General features: G+C 48.4%; 1 protein-coding gene across 10 annotated transcripts in view; it reads left to right on the top strand.

Moving 5' to 3' along the window:
- NTRK3 (neurotrophic receptor tyrosine kinase 3) overlaps nucleotides 1-17481 on the top strand; it is a 315119-nt gene that overhangs the window by 261985 nt on the left and 35653 nt on the right. For all 10 annotated transcript variants that reach the window (XM_039491387.1, XM_039491383.1, XM_039491385.1 and 7 more), the window contains 3 exons: nucleotides 1460-1590; nucleotides 8201-8373; nucleotides 15875-16118. In XM_039491387.1, coding sequence (XP_039347321.1) covers nucleotides 1460-1590; nucleotides 8201-8373; nucleotides 15875-16118 — 548 coding nt within the window. The remainder of the gene's footprint in view (nucleotides 1-1459; nucleotides 1591-8200; nucleotides 8374-15874; nucleotides 16119-17481) is intronic.

The following is a 17481-nucleotide window of genomic DNA, read 5'->3' as shown; positions in this document are numbered from 1 at the left end:
AGAGAGAAGGGAGCACTTTACCACACAGGGGACGGCTGTAATGGGGCCACATTTGGTCCCTGAGCACAAGAGAGGGGTCACTAATGCTGCCATCACTCTGCCTCCAGCACACTAGGGCTCAGCTGGGGAGAGTCTGTGGTGCACTGGTGTCTTAGTGAAGCAGCTGGCTCTGGGGAATGTGTTCCCCCAGTATCTGCTTCTGGCCTCCACGGGCACAAAGCTTCCAGACACTGCTGCTGTGGTTGGGCACCTCTTCTTCCCAGCCCCACACTGCTCAGGCCCTTGGAGCCATAAAAAAGCCCTTTGGAAGCACTGTGACTCATACATGACCCGGTCCGGAAGCTAGAGGGGCCGTCTTTTGGGTGAGATATGAAAACAGTGCTTGGCGCACTGTGGTCATTGAGCCAGGGCATTTGCCCCAAGAGAAAGCACCGAGGGGCAGATTTTCTGTGTCTAAAGGTGTAGCTAGGTACCTAATTGGATTTTCAGAAGTGCCTATGCAGGCTAGGCCCCTAAATCCCATTGATTTCAACTAGAGATAGGTGCTCAACCTGCTTTCCTCTTTTGAAGAACTCGCTAGGTGCCTATCTGCACCTTTGGAAATCTAGCCCTGAGATACTGCACTGATGGGTGATATATAAAGACCTAAACAGATGGAGCATAAACTGCAGTGTCCCAGCTAAATTCCTATTGGTTTGCTTCTTCCTGCGTTTCAGTTGATATTTTCCTTCACTTCCTTTCATAAATTAGGTCAGATCCTGCAGTCTTAACTGAAGTGAAGAAGCTCACTGAAATCAAATTGATCGCTGGTGTCAATGAAATCATACTGAGCCTGCACCTGTAGAAATGTTCATGGGAGTGAGGGTTGCAGGATCGGGCTCTTATGCAGCATTGTTGGGGCTGCTAAGCTGCTGCCACTTACTGCCCAAAACTGCACGAAAAAGTTAGTGCTTTCTCTCCTCCCATGTCATTTTCCTCATTTTGACCCACCAGAGTCAGGCACCCAAATACAGTATCTCTCTTGAGCTTTGGGGTTTAAACCAACCCAAAATCTCTATGCAAAACTCACTCGAAACCTTCAGATTTCATCTGGTCTGGCATCAAAATCATGTGAAACTGCAACATGTCATGAACGTGGTGCCAGAGCATATATCATATCCAGCTTTGTTCCAAACAGACCCAAAACAACATGGGAGATTCAGCTGAAAGTTTCCTGAACCTTAGGGAACGTCTTGTTAAATCTGCTGTGAGTTTTAGCAAAAACAGGATGACTTTCAAGTATTTTCCTTGCTGATGTTTTGGGCAGCTCTAGTTCCACTGCTGTGAGGCTGCATCCCCAGTAGGGGTGCACGTGAAAAGGTAGAGTGCTTGTAAAGCACTAGAAATGTAACTAGTTGTCGTCCGTTCTCTGCATTAACCTGGATTCATTCTCCCCTCCCCATCAACCCATTCTCTGCAGATGTTCAGCATATTAAGAGGAGAGACATCGTTCTGAAGAGGGAACTGGGAGAAGGTGCCTTCGGGAAGGTGTTCTTGGCCGAGTGCTACAACCTTAGCCCCACCAAGGACAAGATGCTGGTGGCAGTGAAGGTAAATCTCAAGGGAGCATGGGACAGACTGTAGTGGAGGCTGAACAGCAAGGTATAGCTGGTTGATACTGTGTGGGACGGATAGGAAAGGGTAGGTGGGGAAGTTTATCAGAGGCAGTAGATTGTGGTAAATCCACTTAGTCACATAAAGTTTCAGCATTTTGCTTCAAGGTCATTTATTCTCACCAATGCCAAAACCTTTCCTGTTGATCTGGCCACGAGGCTCCGAGGAGAATCTGCACTGCACTGGTCTGGAAGGTAAAGCTGACATGCAGCTGCAAAAGCAATGTATGGAATGCACCTGCCCTCTCTGTGGGTCCTCCCCCACCCCTCCTCCTTTTGCTCAGCCTTTTGTTCTATCTTTAGCTGCAACTATATATGAGAAGTTGAGGCAAAGAGGCCTCAGCAAAACACACAAACAAAAAAATCCAAAACACAAACACAAAAAACCACAGAAATAAAATTTTCTGGGATGATCTGCAAGATCTTCCAAGGGCCACTTCCAGCTGCGATCTGCTCCTACCAGCTTGGTCACACAACTCCAAGCTAAAGGACTTCCAACGGAGGCCAGCTCAGCATGGCTTCTACTGTCTCAATCAGCTGCTGCATTCACCCCTTAAGGGTCCTTTTGAGAGACTCAGAACACGTTTGCACAGCAAGTCCAGGCCTCGGGTGAAGGAGTCTGCTTAGTGGATAAGAGTGCTATCATATCAAGTGGCACCAGTTGGCAAATACATCATGATCCACCGCGGTAACTGTGGCCATGTAAATCATTGTAAGTGGTTTTGAATTTGAACCGATACCCTACAAAGAAAAAATATCTCTCTCCAGAAGCCCAGAGACAACCTGTTCCCAAAGAGAGCATTGTTTTAATTAACCTTTTAAGACATTTTTTAAGCTCACTTTTCCAGGTATGTTCTGGTCCTGAACTGCAAGGTGCCACCCTTTTGCCCTATGCTACAGAGATGTATAGAATAACTACACACATGATTATCTGAGAGCGTGGCTTGTGCCAGGGTGTGAACGTTGTTCCCCGCCTTGTGCCTGCCTCTCAACAACATCCAACTCTTATGGCGTATAACCAATGCATCCACAATCTCTTAGGGCTCGACTGAGTTCCATTTGCTTGTAGGCGGTAATGTTATCTCGACTGTCTCCCACTAATTGTTGTTACAAACTTACATCTCCAGTATGCCTTTTGTCCTGGTCACAAAGCATTTTACACAAGACTGACTTCGCCACCTCTGAAATGCACCCAGCTTCAATATGCAACACAACAGCTGTTTGACATCCGACGGCACAAGGATAAGAAAGAATAATGTAGCCAGCTGAAGCCACAAGGGGAATTTAGGAAGCAAGTTTAGGTAGTTATGCAAAATCTGAACCCAGGCCGGCGGAGCTTAACACCAGTCCTCCTTTGCAAAATGCCAGAGGGTCTTTAATTACCGCAATTGACCAAGGCTTCCTGTTTCACATCCAAAAACCTACCCCCAGCCGCATCACACCCCTTAGGACTGCATTGGCATTTGTTTGGTGATGGGTTAGATGGAAGAATGCCACCTGCTGGAGCATCAATATAACTTGCAGCACCCTGGGTTTTCTTGGAGATCTCGCAAGTGCACACAGGTTCAGCCTCCTGAGACCTGACTGTGATGGCAAAGAGGTGGCCCCAATAATGAAACCCCATTCCCCCACAGGAAAGCCTACAGGACTCAGTAGCACCAGCAGTTGGTTTCTACAGGCGCATGTGAGATGACCTCCTTTTCTACGTCAGAACATCGTTTTCTTTTCTCCTCTTCATTTATTTCAGGCGGGACTGATAGCACTGCCCATTATTGAGGTTGCCCGACCCTTCCCATTGTAAGACCCTGTTTTCAGTGGATAATACCTTTGCCAGATTTTAACCATTTAGGCTGAAGATTCCCATGGTGGGTGTCTGCCTCAGGCTGAATTATTTATTTATTTATTTATTTGAAAATTTCAACCCAAACAATTCAGCTGTGTCCAAGAACGAAGCTAGGGAAAACGCATTGTTTTGCCCATGCTAAAAAATGCTGATGACCTTTTGTTTGCAAAGCTCTAGAACCCCCATGCTTTGGAGCCAGGAACTTGAAATTTGGCAAGGCAGTGGCCTTTGTGTCAGTGACGTGCCTTTCGCTGTCCCTGTGAAAATCCACCACATTTGGACAAATTATCAGCCTTTGAAAAATTTTCAGTTTGCACATGCTCAGTAGAGACTGCTTAGATTTTAGCAGCTAAATTCCCTGAAGATTTAATGCAGTCCTGGCACTAAAATGGAGAGGAGGGATGCTCAGCGTTTCCTATGCTCTCAGTGACCCCCCCCACCCATGGGCCCAGGCAGCATGGAGAAGGAAGCTGCCTGATTCAAATGCAGAGGGGACATGAACCAGACTTGGGGGGAAAGAGTAGAGCTGGGCAAGGAGACTGGACTGGGAGTTGGGGAGAGAAGTAAGGGCGGAGACAGGAGCCTGAGAACCTGTAGATGGAGAGTGTGTCTGAGAGTGGATGAGGAGGTGCGGAGAGGAGACAGACTGAGAATCAGTGGGGTGGGCAGAAGAAGTAGAGGGGAGATGAGCTAGGGTGCATGGGAAGAACTGGAACTGGGTGGACCAAGAGATAGGGTAAGAAACTGCGAGGCGGGGAGAGAGGCACTGAAATTGGAGGAACCCCGAGAGGGAGATTGGGACTGGAGGCCACTGGGGATGGGGAATACCAGAAGCAGGGAAATGGGCAACTGGAGGCCAGAGAGGGTGAGAGTGATAGATCAGATGAGGAGCTGTGATGGGGTGGGAAATTGGGACTGGGTGAGCTAGGAGACTGAGGCAGGAATGCGAAGCCAGAGGAACGGGGCCTGGCACTGGCTGAGGAGAGGGGGACTGGGACCTGGAACTATGGATGGAGAAGAGACAAGAGTGGAGGGAACAGAACAGCAGGGATCACGGTTGGGAGAATGGGCACACTTCCCTCTGGAGCCTGTAATGGCACCTGAGATTCCAATCTCACTGTTTCTCTGCTATCAGCAAACATCTGTGAAACCCACTGGCAAAATGTTCCCCTCTAGTTCTGGTCCACATAGAGGTTGCTACTGTTACCCATTAGCTTACCTGGCAGCAGTCTGTGCAGTTGAAAGGCTCCAACCCTGCTGATCACCCATGTGGATGTCAATATGATGCCACTCAATGACATTTTTGTTTTCTCAATTTGCTTTTTTAAAACCCTAGGAAATAAGACACAGAAACTATATTAAAAGAACATTAGTGAGATTGTAAAGTCAAGCATTCTAAAGGTAGGAAATACAGTACCAGCTATTAAGGTTGCCTGCTCTGAAGACAGAATTATTCAATCTTCACGTGACTTTTCTGTGGTCCTTCTCACTGAGTGCTTCACAAATATTAATGAATTAATCTTCATAACACTCTGCATTATCCCCTTTTACAGATAGGGGACCGAGGCACTGAGAGATTAAAGTGAGAAGTACCCCCTCATGCCCAGTTTGGATGCCTTTATGCCAGAGTATTGCATGCAAAGCACAACTGCCATTGACTTCAGCTGCAGCTGTGAGTGCTGAGAGAGCTGCAAATCAGAGCCCAGAGTCTCAGGTCAGGCACAAGGAAAATGAGGAACTCACAGTTAGTGACCACCTGTGTAAAGTTAGGTTTAAGTGACTTGCCCAGCATCCAGAAGAGGCAGAAGCAGAGGTAGAAGGCAGTTCTCCCAGGCAGCATTCAACAGCCTTAACCAGGAGACCCTCCTTTCTCTTTCCTCTTCTCTTTTGCCTCATTCACTATACACCTTCCAACGTCTATATTTCCTGACTTTTAAATCCTTGCATTTACAAACTTAACAATGTTCCTTTAACATATATATCCCATTACCTTGTAGAATTAAGGATGTATTCAGGGAACTTAAAAGTCATTGTACCTTGAAATATCAGGTCCAAATATAAGGCGGGGAAAGGATGAGGGGGGAGGGGAGCTATTTTCCTGGAAGGGTGTAGCAGCAATACTATAAAGATATTAAATGACTAAAAATAATCAGGTGCCTGAGATGAGGATGGATGTTTTGCCATCTGCACAGTGTGACCGTCATCTGTCTAAATATCTCTACATGGCTATCGCTTGAGGGCAGAGAATTAAAATGAAATTATGCCATGTGTTGAGCAGGTGTAGGGCGGGGGAAGGAACAAAGAGTAGTGGCCTCATGCTTGGATAATAACCTGTGAAAATCAGTTCAGAGGAAAAAGCACATGGGAGAGGAGCACTTGTCACTTTGCTAAGCTTAGTGTCTAGCTAAGGGGTTCTCAAACTGGGGGTTGGGATCCCACAGGGGGTTGCGAGGTTATTACATGGGGGGTCGCGAGCTGTCAACCTCCACCCCAAACCCTGCTTTGCCTCCAGCATTTATAATGGTGTTAAACAGATAAAAAGTGTCTTTAATTTATAAGGGGGGGTCGTACTCAGAGGCTTGCTATGTGGAAGGGGTCACCAGTACAAAAGTTTGAGAGCCACTGGTCTAGCCTGACAAAGCTGCAGGACAGGCAGGATATATTTTCAGCATCTTACTCCATAGATCCACTGCCTCAAGACACAGCCAATGAGAAAGCGCTTCCTAAATGCTGAACATTCTTCCAGTGCATCATTTACAGCCAAGTTCTGCTGACCTTCCTCTTACTATTTGTGCCTTTGAATTCCAGGCATGAGTAAGATGAGCAGGGTCCCGTCCTTAGTCCCCAATCAGTGGGGTGACCATATGAGTTTACAGACTGACAAGAGGAGGACTGGGGTTTGTGGTAACTCCAAGGGCATCATTACACAGACAGAGATTGGTAAGGAGACAGCAGATGTCCTGGTAGGGTGGGCACCCAAGAAGAAATAATTTCAAGGGATGTTGTTATGATCAAGTGGCACTAAATATGACTAGCCTTTTTTGATGTGTAAATGTTCGCAGTCCCCAGCATTTGTGATGATTCTCCCAAAACTTCTGGGCTCTTTTCTCCAATTTAATTGCTAGCAAGGCAGCCCTCCCAAATTGCCCGACAATAACAAAGCAGTATCCAAACCCAGCTCCATAAGCAACTGTACAGTTATCAACAGTGTGTACAACCCTGCACTCACGAGGAACCTGACAGTATACTCAGGAAGTATGTGCAGTCAAGTCCTCCCAGCACCCTACAATAACAAGTGCGTGCATGCTCGTAAGCTACCCTATAACAGCAGCAAACCGGTGTGCTCAAATGTGCTAAAGGAGATGTTTTGGGTAAGGATACAGATTTCAGCATCAATCTCTCAGGGAGCTGTTCTAAACAGCAGGGAATAAAAACATGATTTTAAAAATGATGAGGAAAGATTTGACAGTGTCCTTCAGAGGCATTTTGAAAAATCCTTCCAATAACTGCACAGCCCAGCAAATCCATCTTTAGAAGAAAGGAGGTGTTGTCAGCTATTTCAAAAGAAAAGACAGCTAGAGGAGGCTGGCTGGCTCAGGAGCTGAGTAATAATGAGATACGGAGCCTTTCGCCCCTAGGTCACCAGTTGAAATCCTGCCCAAGTTGGTAATAATGGGAATCTATTACCCTCTGAGGGCTGTTTGCTGCTCTCTGTGAAATGAGTTGGGGAATGAGCTCTATTGCCAAGTGGGCTGCTGTCCACATAGGAAGAAACTCCAGCCTAGTGGCAGTAGCTGCGGCTCGAGCTCAGCAGAGTTGAATGGTGCCATGGAGCCGTACCACCTTTGCCAACTCCTACAGGAGGTGCCTCCAGGGTATGGTTGAAGCACATAGGTAGGGAGCGAAGGCCCCTTTGACAGCACTGTGAGAAGACTGTGAACTCCGTGATGAGTCCCACAACAAAGCCCCAAAATCATTGGGTGTTTAGTGGGAAAAGAGTAGGTTGTCTCTCCTTGTTGCAGGGAAGTGAAGAGATCTGTGATATTTCTAGCATCTGCTGGTAAGACACTGTAGTTTAATGGTAGAGAAGGCAAACTCCTCCTCCTAAAATCCAGAGTCTTTGGCCTTGTCCCAGGTTCAAACCAAACCCAAACCATATTGAAGGGTTAGGAACAGTGCACTTAATGCAAGAGGGCAGCTCCTATAAACTGTCCCAAAAGGTCTCCAGCCCACCTGCAACTTCCTCTTGCTTCCTTCTCTTCCCATCTGTTCTCTCTCCAGATTTACTCAGCAGATTCGGGCAATGCTACCCAGTCTCTTTCCCCCAGCCACTCTTGGGTTCCCCCCTCAGTGTCAGCCCAGGCTGGGTTTCAGGAGGAGGGTAGCTCGGTGCAGCAGTTAGAGCATGAAACTGGAGCTGGCACTACAGAATTCTGTTCCCAGCTCTGCCACTGACTCACTTTGTGGCCTTGGGCAGCTCACTGTTTCTCCATCAATAAAATGTGGATAATGAATCTGGTTTGTCTCGCAGTGGGGCTATTAGGCTTAATTCGTACCTGTTTGTAAAGTGCTTTGAGATCTTCATGTAACAGGCAATATCACTCTGCAGAATCCTCTACCCCGAAGAGCCCAGCGCTGGAGAGCCCAGGCCTCGTCATTCTGACTCACACCCTCCCAATTCTGTTTGTATGCTCCCCTCTTCCAGGCTCTGAAAGACCCCACTTTGGCAGCCCGCAAGGATTTCCAGAGGGAGGCAGAGCTGCTCACCAACCTGCAGCATGAGCACATTGTCAAATTCTATGGAGTCTGCGGTGATGGGGACCCTCTCATCATGGTCTTTGAATACATGAAGCATGGGGACCTGAATAAGTTCCTCAGGTAAGCATGAACTGACTGCTGAGAGGGCAGGGCAGGGGCCACAGAACCTTCCTCCTCTGGGTCACCGCTTTGAATCCAGGCCAAGCCAGTAGGGACCAAAAGTTGTTACTGTCCAGTGACTACTTGACTGCCTGGATAACATGAGTCGGTCTTCCCAGTCCAGCTTCCAGCAGACAGGGGTCAGCACTCTCCACAGAGAGCCATGCAGACTGGACTTCTTCCTCATCCCTAGAGGGCGTCCATATGGTCAAAGCAGGTTTGAGACAGGAGGCAGCTGGGAATGCTATGGGTAGGGGGCTGCAGTCTGCAGGGCTGGCAAACCAACACCTTTCAGCAGCTGTGAAATTCCCGTGCCAAACAAAGCCAAGGACTGAACTGACCCCCCTGAACACTTTCGCTGGTTTGTAAAAACGAGGTTATCGTTCTGCTGCCGTGCATTTCATTTTGTACATCACCCACCTCAGAATCCTGATGGGGCCAGGAGTAAAAATACCAAACTCTACTCTAGAGAAGCTGTACTTTCAGGATGTCTGACCTGGCTGGCACCGGTGGTTAGAGATCCTGTGAGATTTCCAGCTCCCCTTTCTAGATCCAGAGATTTGGCTTTGGGTGCCCACTGGACCCAGACACTGGGGCTTTGCTCACTAATTCTGTTCATAGGTCCCAATTGAGATCCAGATGTCCCTAATCCTAGGGGAATTAGGAGCTATTGTAGGCTGGCCCCATATCAATAATTGCTTCACCTGCCTCTAGAGTGGTAGAGATTAAAACATCAGCCCATCATCTTGTAACCATTTCATTGCCAGAATGTTGCTCTTTCATACATACTGTCCCTCAGGGCTTGTCTATGCCTCATGGAAAAGTGCATTAGAGGGGTGTGATTTGAGGGGTGCTCTGCCTGCCCTGTGTTGACCCTCCTGGTGTGAACAAAAAGGTTTCAGTTTGCGTTAACGTGGCCCTGTTTCAAATCTCTGAGTGGTGTGGACCAGACAGCAAATGTGTCTGATGCTAGTCTCCTGTGATGCAGAAATCATACTCTAAAGCTTGTACTGTAAGTGGAGTGGTGCTTACCTCTTGAAATAATTACTAGCTTTATTTCCAAGTATTTAGAAAATTGGACCCTTGATATTTTTGTGTTTTGACTGCTAAACACGAGCATAATTGCATTAGGAATGAGGAGCTGAACATGGTGTCAGTGCCGAAACTGGGGCTCTCCTGTTCACGGAGATTATTGCCCCACTGCTGCAATCGATTTCTGACTGGGAAAAACAAATCCTTCCCCAAAGGTTTGGGTTATTAAAGAAGTGTCCTGAGTGCATGAGGCTCTTGAACGGTTCACCTCTCCCCAGAGCTCTGCAAGGCGGCTCTCGCACTGATGTAGGAGTTTCACAGTCCTTGGGGGGGCAGCGCCAGCATTTTGGTCCCCAAGCCAGAGGTGTCTGGGTTGTTGTGTGCAGACTTCAGGAAACTGCATGTGATTTCACAGGTCGATCCCTACCCCATGTCCTATTGGGACGAGCTGCTTGACAAGTTAGCAACAACACAATACATCACTTTATTAAACATACTAAAGAGGCATTGGCAGGTCCCCCTCACAGCCAAATCCAAAGAGAAGCCAGCCTTCCCCATCCCGGGGCTTTCCCATTTCGCTACCAGGCCTTGGGTGGCACCCCACCACCTTCCAGCAGTTTGCGGACCACCTCTCCCTGCCATCATTGTGAGCAAGTGGCTACCTATTTGGAGGAGGTGGGTCCTTCATTTAGTTCGGAGTGCAAATACAACCTGTAGGACAGTGTGTTGCTGAAGGAAGCCAGCCCAGAGAAAAGCATGAGAGACTAAATACTTGAGGTACTTAATGGAAAAGGAGAAAATCCATCTGCTCTTAGATGAAGTGGAGACACCATTCCCTGGCAAAAAACAAAAAATAAATTTGCAAGCCTTGTCCTCCTCAGGACTAGCCAGATATTGCAGGTGAGTCATAACCTATTGTACCTCTTTGACATCTAGAATCATAGAATCATAGAATTCAAGATCAGAAGGGACCATTATGATCATCTAGTCTGACCTCCTGCAAGATGCAGGCCACATAAGCCGATCCACCCACTCCTTAAGCAAGCGACCCCTGCCCCATGCTTCGGAGGAAGGCGAAAAACCTCCAGGGCCACTGCCAATCTACCCTGGAGGAAAATTCCTTCCCGACCCCAAATATGGCGGTCAGCTGAACCCCGAGCATGCGGGCAAGACTCTCCAGCCATACCCTCTGGAAAAAGGCTAACAATATCCTATCATTGACCCATTGTACTAATTACCAGTGTGGCACTTAATTGACCTATTGACTAAGCCCGTTATCCTATCATACTATCTCCTCCATAAACTTATCTAGCTTAATCTTAAAGTCATGGAGGTCCTTCGCCTTTAATGGACCTCACCAAACAGAATGCTCCAGAACAGGCCAGCTGGACACCGCAGTGTGACAAAGTCATTCCTTGTTAAGCCTTTCCACTGCCAGAGCTCTGGGGCCTGGCTTTACACAGACATTCGTACTCCAGACGAAGGCCTTGGAGCCATTCCACCCCCACGCTTCCAGGGTTGTATTGGAGTCAAGCAACAATTTGTCTCATTAAGTGAGATAACCTATGGTTGAAGAGTGCCTGGGTACCCGGTGGGCAATGGACTGTCTGGAATCACCTATTAGGGAGGGTCTTTGTCTCATTACCGTATTATGCTCCACTGTCCTGGCTCCATGTGATGGAGTCCAATCCCTGGAATACCTAGTAGTCCCAGGCCTTACACCTTTTGGATGTTTTCTCCCTCATGCTTTGGTCATCCCAGGGCCCCCGTCTCTGGGGAGTTATGTGGTGGGCAGAATGGACACTCTGGAACACCAGTAGCTGCCCTCGCATCCCTGATATACCCCAGAACCTTTTTTACTAGTGATGGGAGGAGACACCAGCCTAGTTATTGGGACAGGAGGGCTCCAAGAGACACCTGGGCCAAGGGAACACCCCACAAAGCTCGGGGAGTTCAGAGAGACCATGAACCCCCTGAGCCTGATTCACTCATGCAGTTGTGCTGCCATCCTCACAAAGGGGATGAGGTAGAGAGAGGGCAGCCCTGGGAAAGGGAGGCTGCTAGACAGAACCTCTCTCCCTTGGGCAGTGAGCTCAGGCAGCGCTGTGAATTGAGCCCTGTGCTGCTGTTTGTGTGCCTACACTGGGTCCTTTGGGTCGCCAGCCCAGAGGCGCTGGGCGGGGAACTTGAGTCAAGTCTCCTTAGGCATGAAGGTCTTTACATCAGATAAATAGGGCATCTCTTTTGCTTGCTGCAGAGGAGCCTCTGAAGGGACTGGAACAGGGACCCGCCACACCTCCCTTTGCTGAAACGATACTGCGGGAGGGGCCATCTTTCAGGCAGGGCATAAAGCCCAGGCCCTGGCCACTTGTGTCACTTAAAATCCCCAGAGTATTTCCTCAAAAAGGGGACTTCACACCCAGACACTGTCAAAACCTCAGCAAGGATAATAAATTTCTTCTTTAATTTCACCCATCAGCTTCAAGGTCCTTCTTCACTGCCTGCCTTAAGTTCTTGTGCAGCGTTATTGTGCGCCACGAAGCAGCTGCTGCATTGCACACCAGTGGTGGCTGCACATCAGTGCTGGTTAGGAGTTAGCCCTGGCATGAGAGGGCCTAACTGCCACTGACTTCCGCAGATATTACCCCAGGTTAGCCTGGGGCAGAGTGTGGACCAGTCTCTGAAGGCCTTGGGAGTATTGTTGTAGCTGTGTTGGTCTCAGGATATTAGGCCATAGCTACCCTACAGCTTTAGTTATGTCGCTCAAGAGTGTGAATTAGCCACACTCCTGAGCGACATAACCCATGCAGACATAGCAATGTCCACTCAGGTGCATTCCTTGCTTTGGGTATTTGCCCTGCAGGAGGCATGCAGAAGTTTTCTTTGGCATACTTCACCCAGCACTGCTCCCAGACCCGGAGGGGCGGGGGTACTTTCAGGAGAAAATCAAATGAACTTGTCTGAGTTTAACGACACCTTTCAATAGAAATTGAAAAAGTAGTAAAATGGGAGAGGGCTCTCTTTAGCCTGGGCTTCCCACAGATAAGCATCATAAATAAAAGTCCCCCAGTTTTTATTATGGCCTCTCAGAGAAAACACTGAACAATAAAGGTGACCGATGTGGCAAGGGGAGTCATTTCAATTTACACCTGCCAGCTGGACTGGGGATTGAGTGCCACAGGGTGGTCTCTCTTCATACTTCACTCCCAGCCCTCACGCAGCCTGACTGCTCCTCTCGCCACTGGTGGCGGCAGATCAGACGTGTCAGGCTGCCGTCCGCCCGTCAGGAAATTCAAAAAGGCCTGCTGCAAATTGCAGTGTCCTGGCTGATAAAAGGCCAGCGTTGAAATGGCAGCTCCCTCCGAAAGAGCCTGTCAGGGAGAAGTGTAAACATCCCTCTCCAGGGAGCAGGGGATCTCCAGGGCTGACTTACTAGGGAGCCTGGGAGTTCACTAGAGGTGCTACGCAAGGCAAGGCGGCAGAGCCCCTGCTGTGCACATACCATTGGTGGCTGTTCTGCATTTCTACAGTGTTCAAATATCCTCTTTCCCTGTGTGTTTACTGCACGGGTGTCTCCCTCTCTATCTAGGCATGGAGAAGGACAGAGAAAGCGAACATGTATGTGCGTGTATATTAAACTCAGCAAAGAGTCCTGTGGCACCTTATAGACTAACAGACGTTTTGGAGCATGATGCATCCGACGAAGTGGGTATTCACCCACGAAAGCTCATGCTCCAAAACGTCTGTTAGTCTATAAGGTGCCACAGGACTCTTTGCTGCTTTTACAGATCCAGACTAACGCGGCGACCCCTCCGATACTTGTATTAAACTCGGCGCTTGGGTGGTAGCAACAGCTAGAGTGAAGGTTACTTAAACATTTCCATTGTAAACCCCTATTTGCAGTCGCCTTTAATTTTCCTCTTTTATTAAAGTCTCCAGACTTGCTCCCTGCTCAGAGGCAATTGTTTCTTGGAAGTTTTTGTAGCCTTTTGATTATGAAGAAAGAAGGAACAAACATACAAGCTATCCATTACAACCAAAAAAAACAAAAAGTCGTAGTAGTATAATTTTAACAGCTGTAGTGTCCAAACAGCTGGGGGCAAAAAGAGACAGTGCTCATTGAAGACAGGGGATTTCTGCCCCATGCTGACCGAATGTCCATCGCGTGAACTGCGGTGTTTTATCCCCAAAGAACAAACCCCTCTGATGGGCTGAGAATCTGCCCCGTTTTACAATCCTTAGTAAACCGAATTAGCCCCACGCTCTGAGAAAGTGACAGACCAACACGGCTTCTCATGCTCTCTGCAGCCTTCTCCATAAAACTGGATGCACTGTTGTCACTTGTACTAATGGCATTAGCCTGTTGACACTACCCCCTCTGGGACCATGCCAGCTACAGGGAGGGAGGAAGGGCCTGTCTAGACTAGGAGAATAGGTTGCATTTTAAAAGATTTTAACTAATTTAGACACTAGTGTAAATGGTGTCACACTTTTACGAAAGTGTTAGCTGGTTGAGGGTAACTGTGCACCCCCTGAGATTGCCTGGACCAGCTAATATGTTTTAAACATGACCTGTGTTCCTTACCTAGACGGGGCAGAAAGAGAGATTTCTTTGGTGCCTCTTGGTCTGTTTGCTGTTGGAATGAGCGTCGATCAAACAACAATCTCCAACAATCTATCAACAACACATTGCTCGCTTCCAGACCTGTTCTACACCAGAAATATTACTCGCTGCTGACAACAGGTGTGAGCCAGTCGAACCTTGACGAGCAGGGTCCAACTGCAAGTCCAGACCATGGCCAGCTGTGCTCTTCATTGTTTCAGACACTGTGGTTTGTTCTGGTGTGTGTGTGTCGCTCAGCCGTGCTCATCACCAGCTCAGCTCCACCTACTGCTGACATGTGTTGTCAACAACAGTTAATTTTCCTGGTATAAAACAGGCTTTAGGATGTTTAAATAAAACATCAATCATTCATCTTATATACTCTCTTCAGCAATCCCCTCTTGCACTCTGCAACATTCCCGAACAAGTTCTCTCAGCCCACTGCTTCTCTCATCATCCCACTGCTCTTTGCAACTCGCCCCATAATCTGTGACATTTCTACCCTGCAGCCCAGCTCCTCCAACCCTAGCCCTGTGCTGTCTGCAGCACTCCTACCTCCGGCTCTCTGCAACGTCCCCACCTCTGTCTGCAGCACTCCCTGCTCCCTAGTGCCACCTGTAGAGTTCACCTTCCCTTTCAGAGCTCCTCGTGCTGTCTTGTAGGGGAGCTTTAGGGTTGTATTTGTGGTGGCAGGGAGGCAATAGGCATTTGAAGAAGTGGCATCTGAAAAATGGAATCAGCTGAACCCGAAATATCTGGACACTAATCCCAGTGCTCATCCTAGAGCCCAGCCAAGCACTTAAGAAAAGGAGACAAACAGTTCTGATCTTGTGGGGATGTTTAGCCCCGTGCAAGGAAGGAGGTTCAGCTCTGTACGTGCAGCTTGATGAAATGCCAAGAATCATTTTGAAGAGAGTGGTAGGAAAGCCCCAGAGGAAACGTTCTGTATCTAGTCAGGAGGAATAAGATCACGGCAAAATCTTCTGCTTTTTCCCTAAATATGAATGTTTTTCCTATTCCACCTCCACACAGGCAACCAGAGGGTGAACTCTAGCAGCGGAGAGACACCACAGTGGAGATAGTGTGGCAAAGACAGGCTTAGTATGTGAGGGGAACTGGGCAGGCAGGGCAGCAAGGAGGCTGACCTTGAGTCCGAACCTAGAGTGCACGTGTTTCTTACACATAGACCTTGTGCTGCCCAGGATTTCCCCTGACTTTGCAGGGTCTAATCCCTGCTAGCAACTCTGGGAGGACATGTGACCCTGCAATTCACCCCCCCCCACCCATGCATTGCCTCTGCCTGCCACTTTCAGCTCCTGTCCAAGCTTATAGATTCCAGGGCTGCCTCAGGGTTAGAGTTGGGGCTCTGACACAGGGAAGCCCAGGAGTGTGTGACATCTGAAGCCCAGCAGAGACCCCCCCACACCCTCGCTCAGTGGAACGTCACCAGGAGCGGAGGATGTAGTGGGGGCTGATGGAAAGGAGTTTCGTGGGAGAAAGGCAACCCGTTTGAGGAGAGAGAAGCCGCTGGGGAGCCAGGGAATGATGGGATTGGAAGAAAGGGAGATCTCGAAATATTTGGAGAAGGTTTTATGGGGGGGCGAAGTTAACTGAACTGAACTTCCAGATCTTGAGGGCGTTCGTGTTTGTTTTGGCTCCATCTTTCCAATAGATCTGCACATAGAAGCCAATCATCCAGGTGCACTGGGAAGGTCTCAGAGTTGGGGCCCAATGCCCTGACTCCAGGACGAATGGAGGTGGTTTGAGATCCCTGCCACCTGGTTGTTTAGATACCCACTTCTGTGCTCTTTGCTCTTTCCCCTGCAGGGCGCACGGCCCAGATGCTCTGATCCTGGTGGACGGGCAGCCTCGGCAGGCCAAGGGGGAGCTGGGGCTGTCCCAGATGCTGCACATCGCTAGCCAGATTGCCTCTGGAATGGTGTACCTTGCTTCCCAGCACTTCGTCCACAGAGACCTGGCAACCAGGAACTGCTTGGTTGGAGCCAACCTGCTGGTGAAGATTGGCGACTTTGGGATGTCGAGAGATGTCTACAGCACTGATTACTACAGGGTAAGGCAGCTCCAGCACCAGAGTCTGAAGGGCAGAGCAGAGGGAGGCTAGGAAATACTACAGGCAATCAGCCACCAAAACTACTGACTTGCCCGCTTGTTCATTCCTTCCCCTGTGCTCCCACGAACCCTGAAACACATACTCATGCAACCACCCATGACTCACATCCTTGCACACACTGTGTACGCACGCCCACACATCGGTACCCTCTGTCCTTCTCACCTACACTCCCATACGCATTATAACTCAGACACAAATGCACACTCGTGCACTTACACACATTCCCTTAGTCTTTTACATATTCAGCTCTTTCTCTCTCTGATGCACACACACACATCACTCTCCATTGCACACACATGCAATGTACAGTTTTTGATTCCGCTCTTTATTTAAAAAAAAAAGACATTGATGCATTAAAGAGAATCCAAAGGAGGGTGACAAAGCTGATTAAAGGATTGTACACCGTGATCTGTAGAGTGCAATTAAAGAAACGTAATATAGAGAAAAGGCAACTGAAAGAGTGACTGATAACTGCATAAAATAAGGAAGAGGAAATAATAGGCAATTTAGATTTGACCTCAGGACTGTCTTTCAACAGGGACATTATTTAGACAATGGAATAATTTGCCAACCTAGGTTGCTCAGGCCCCGTCATTAGAGAAGTTCAACAGGAGACTAGAAAATAAATACCTGGGTTTAGTGCAGAGAATAATTGTGCACTGAATGCTGGAGCTCGACTCAATGACCCAGGAGCTCCTTTCCAGCTGCGTTTTATACTTACACATTCCTGTGTCCTTACACCCCCCTCTTGTGTTGCTCTGCAATGCCCCATCTGGCTGATGTAGGAGCTTTCCTGATGGGCTCTGAAGGAAGGTCTCCTCAGCTGTGGAAAATTGGTTTTCTTTGGGGGGAATCCTATAGAGGATTCAGCACCCCGCCCTCCACAAAAAAAGAGTCTTTCAGGATAACAAGTGGAAGCTGTTGCCATAGGGCACCTTCTGGGTTTGGGTCCTTTCAGACTGTAACATAAGGGTCTGGTTCTGTATAGCTGGCTGCTGATTCTCCACCTGATTTCTGCCACCTTGGGACAGAGTGATCCATGGCCACATTGTTTTAAAACAACATGAGGTAGGAACTACCTTGTGGGGGGATGGAGAGTGGAGATGGACAGGGGAAGGCTCTCACAGAGCGACTGAGCAGTGGCCAAGGTGGAGATGGTTAAGACACTGTCAATGCAGAGATTTTAAGAACCAGACTCGATAAGAAGTTAGTGGGCAGAAATCTGGAGGAGTCTTGCAGGATTTGGAGTTGGATGAGCTGTCAAGCTGATAGTATCTGACTCGTCTCTCTATGGCTGTAGAAA

The sequence above is a fragment of the Mauremys reevesii genome, linkage group 10 (genome assembly GCF_016161935.1).
Source record: "Mauremys reevesii isolate NIE-2019 linkage group 10, ASM1616193v1, whole genome shotgun sequence".
NCBI lineage: Eukaryota > Metazoa > Chordata > Testudines > Geoemydidae > Mauremys > Mauremys reevesii.
The sequence above is the reverse complement of the archived record's forward strand: the minus strand, read 5'-3'. Positions and strand labels throughout refer to the sequence as shown.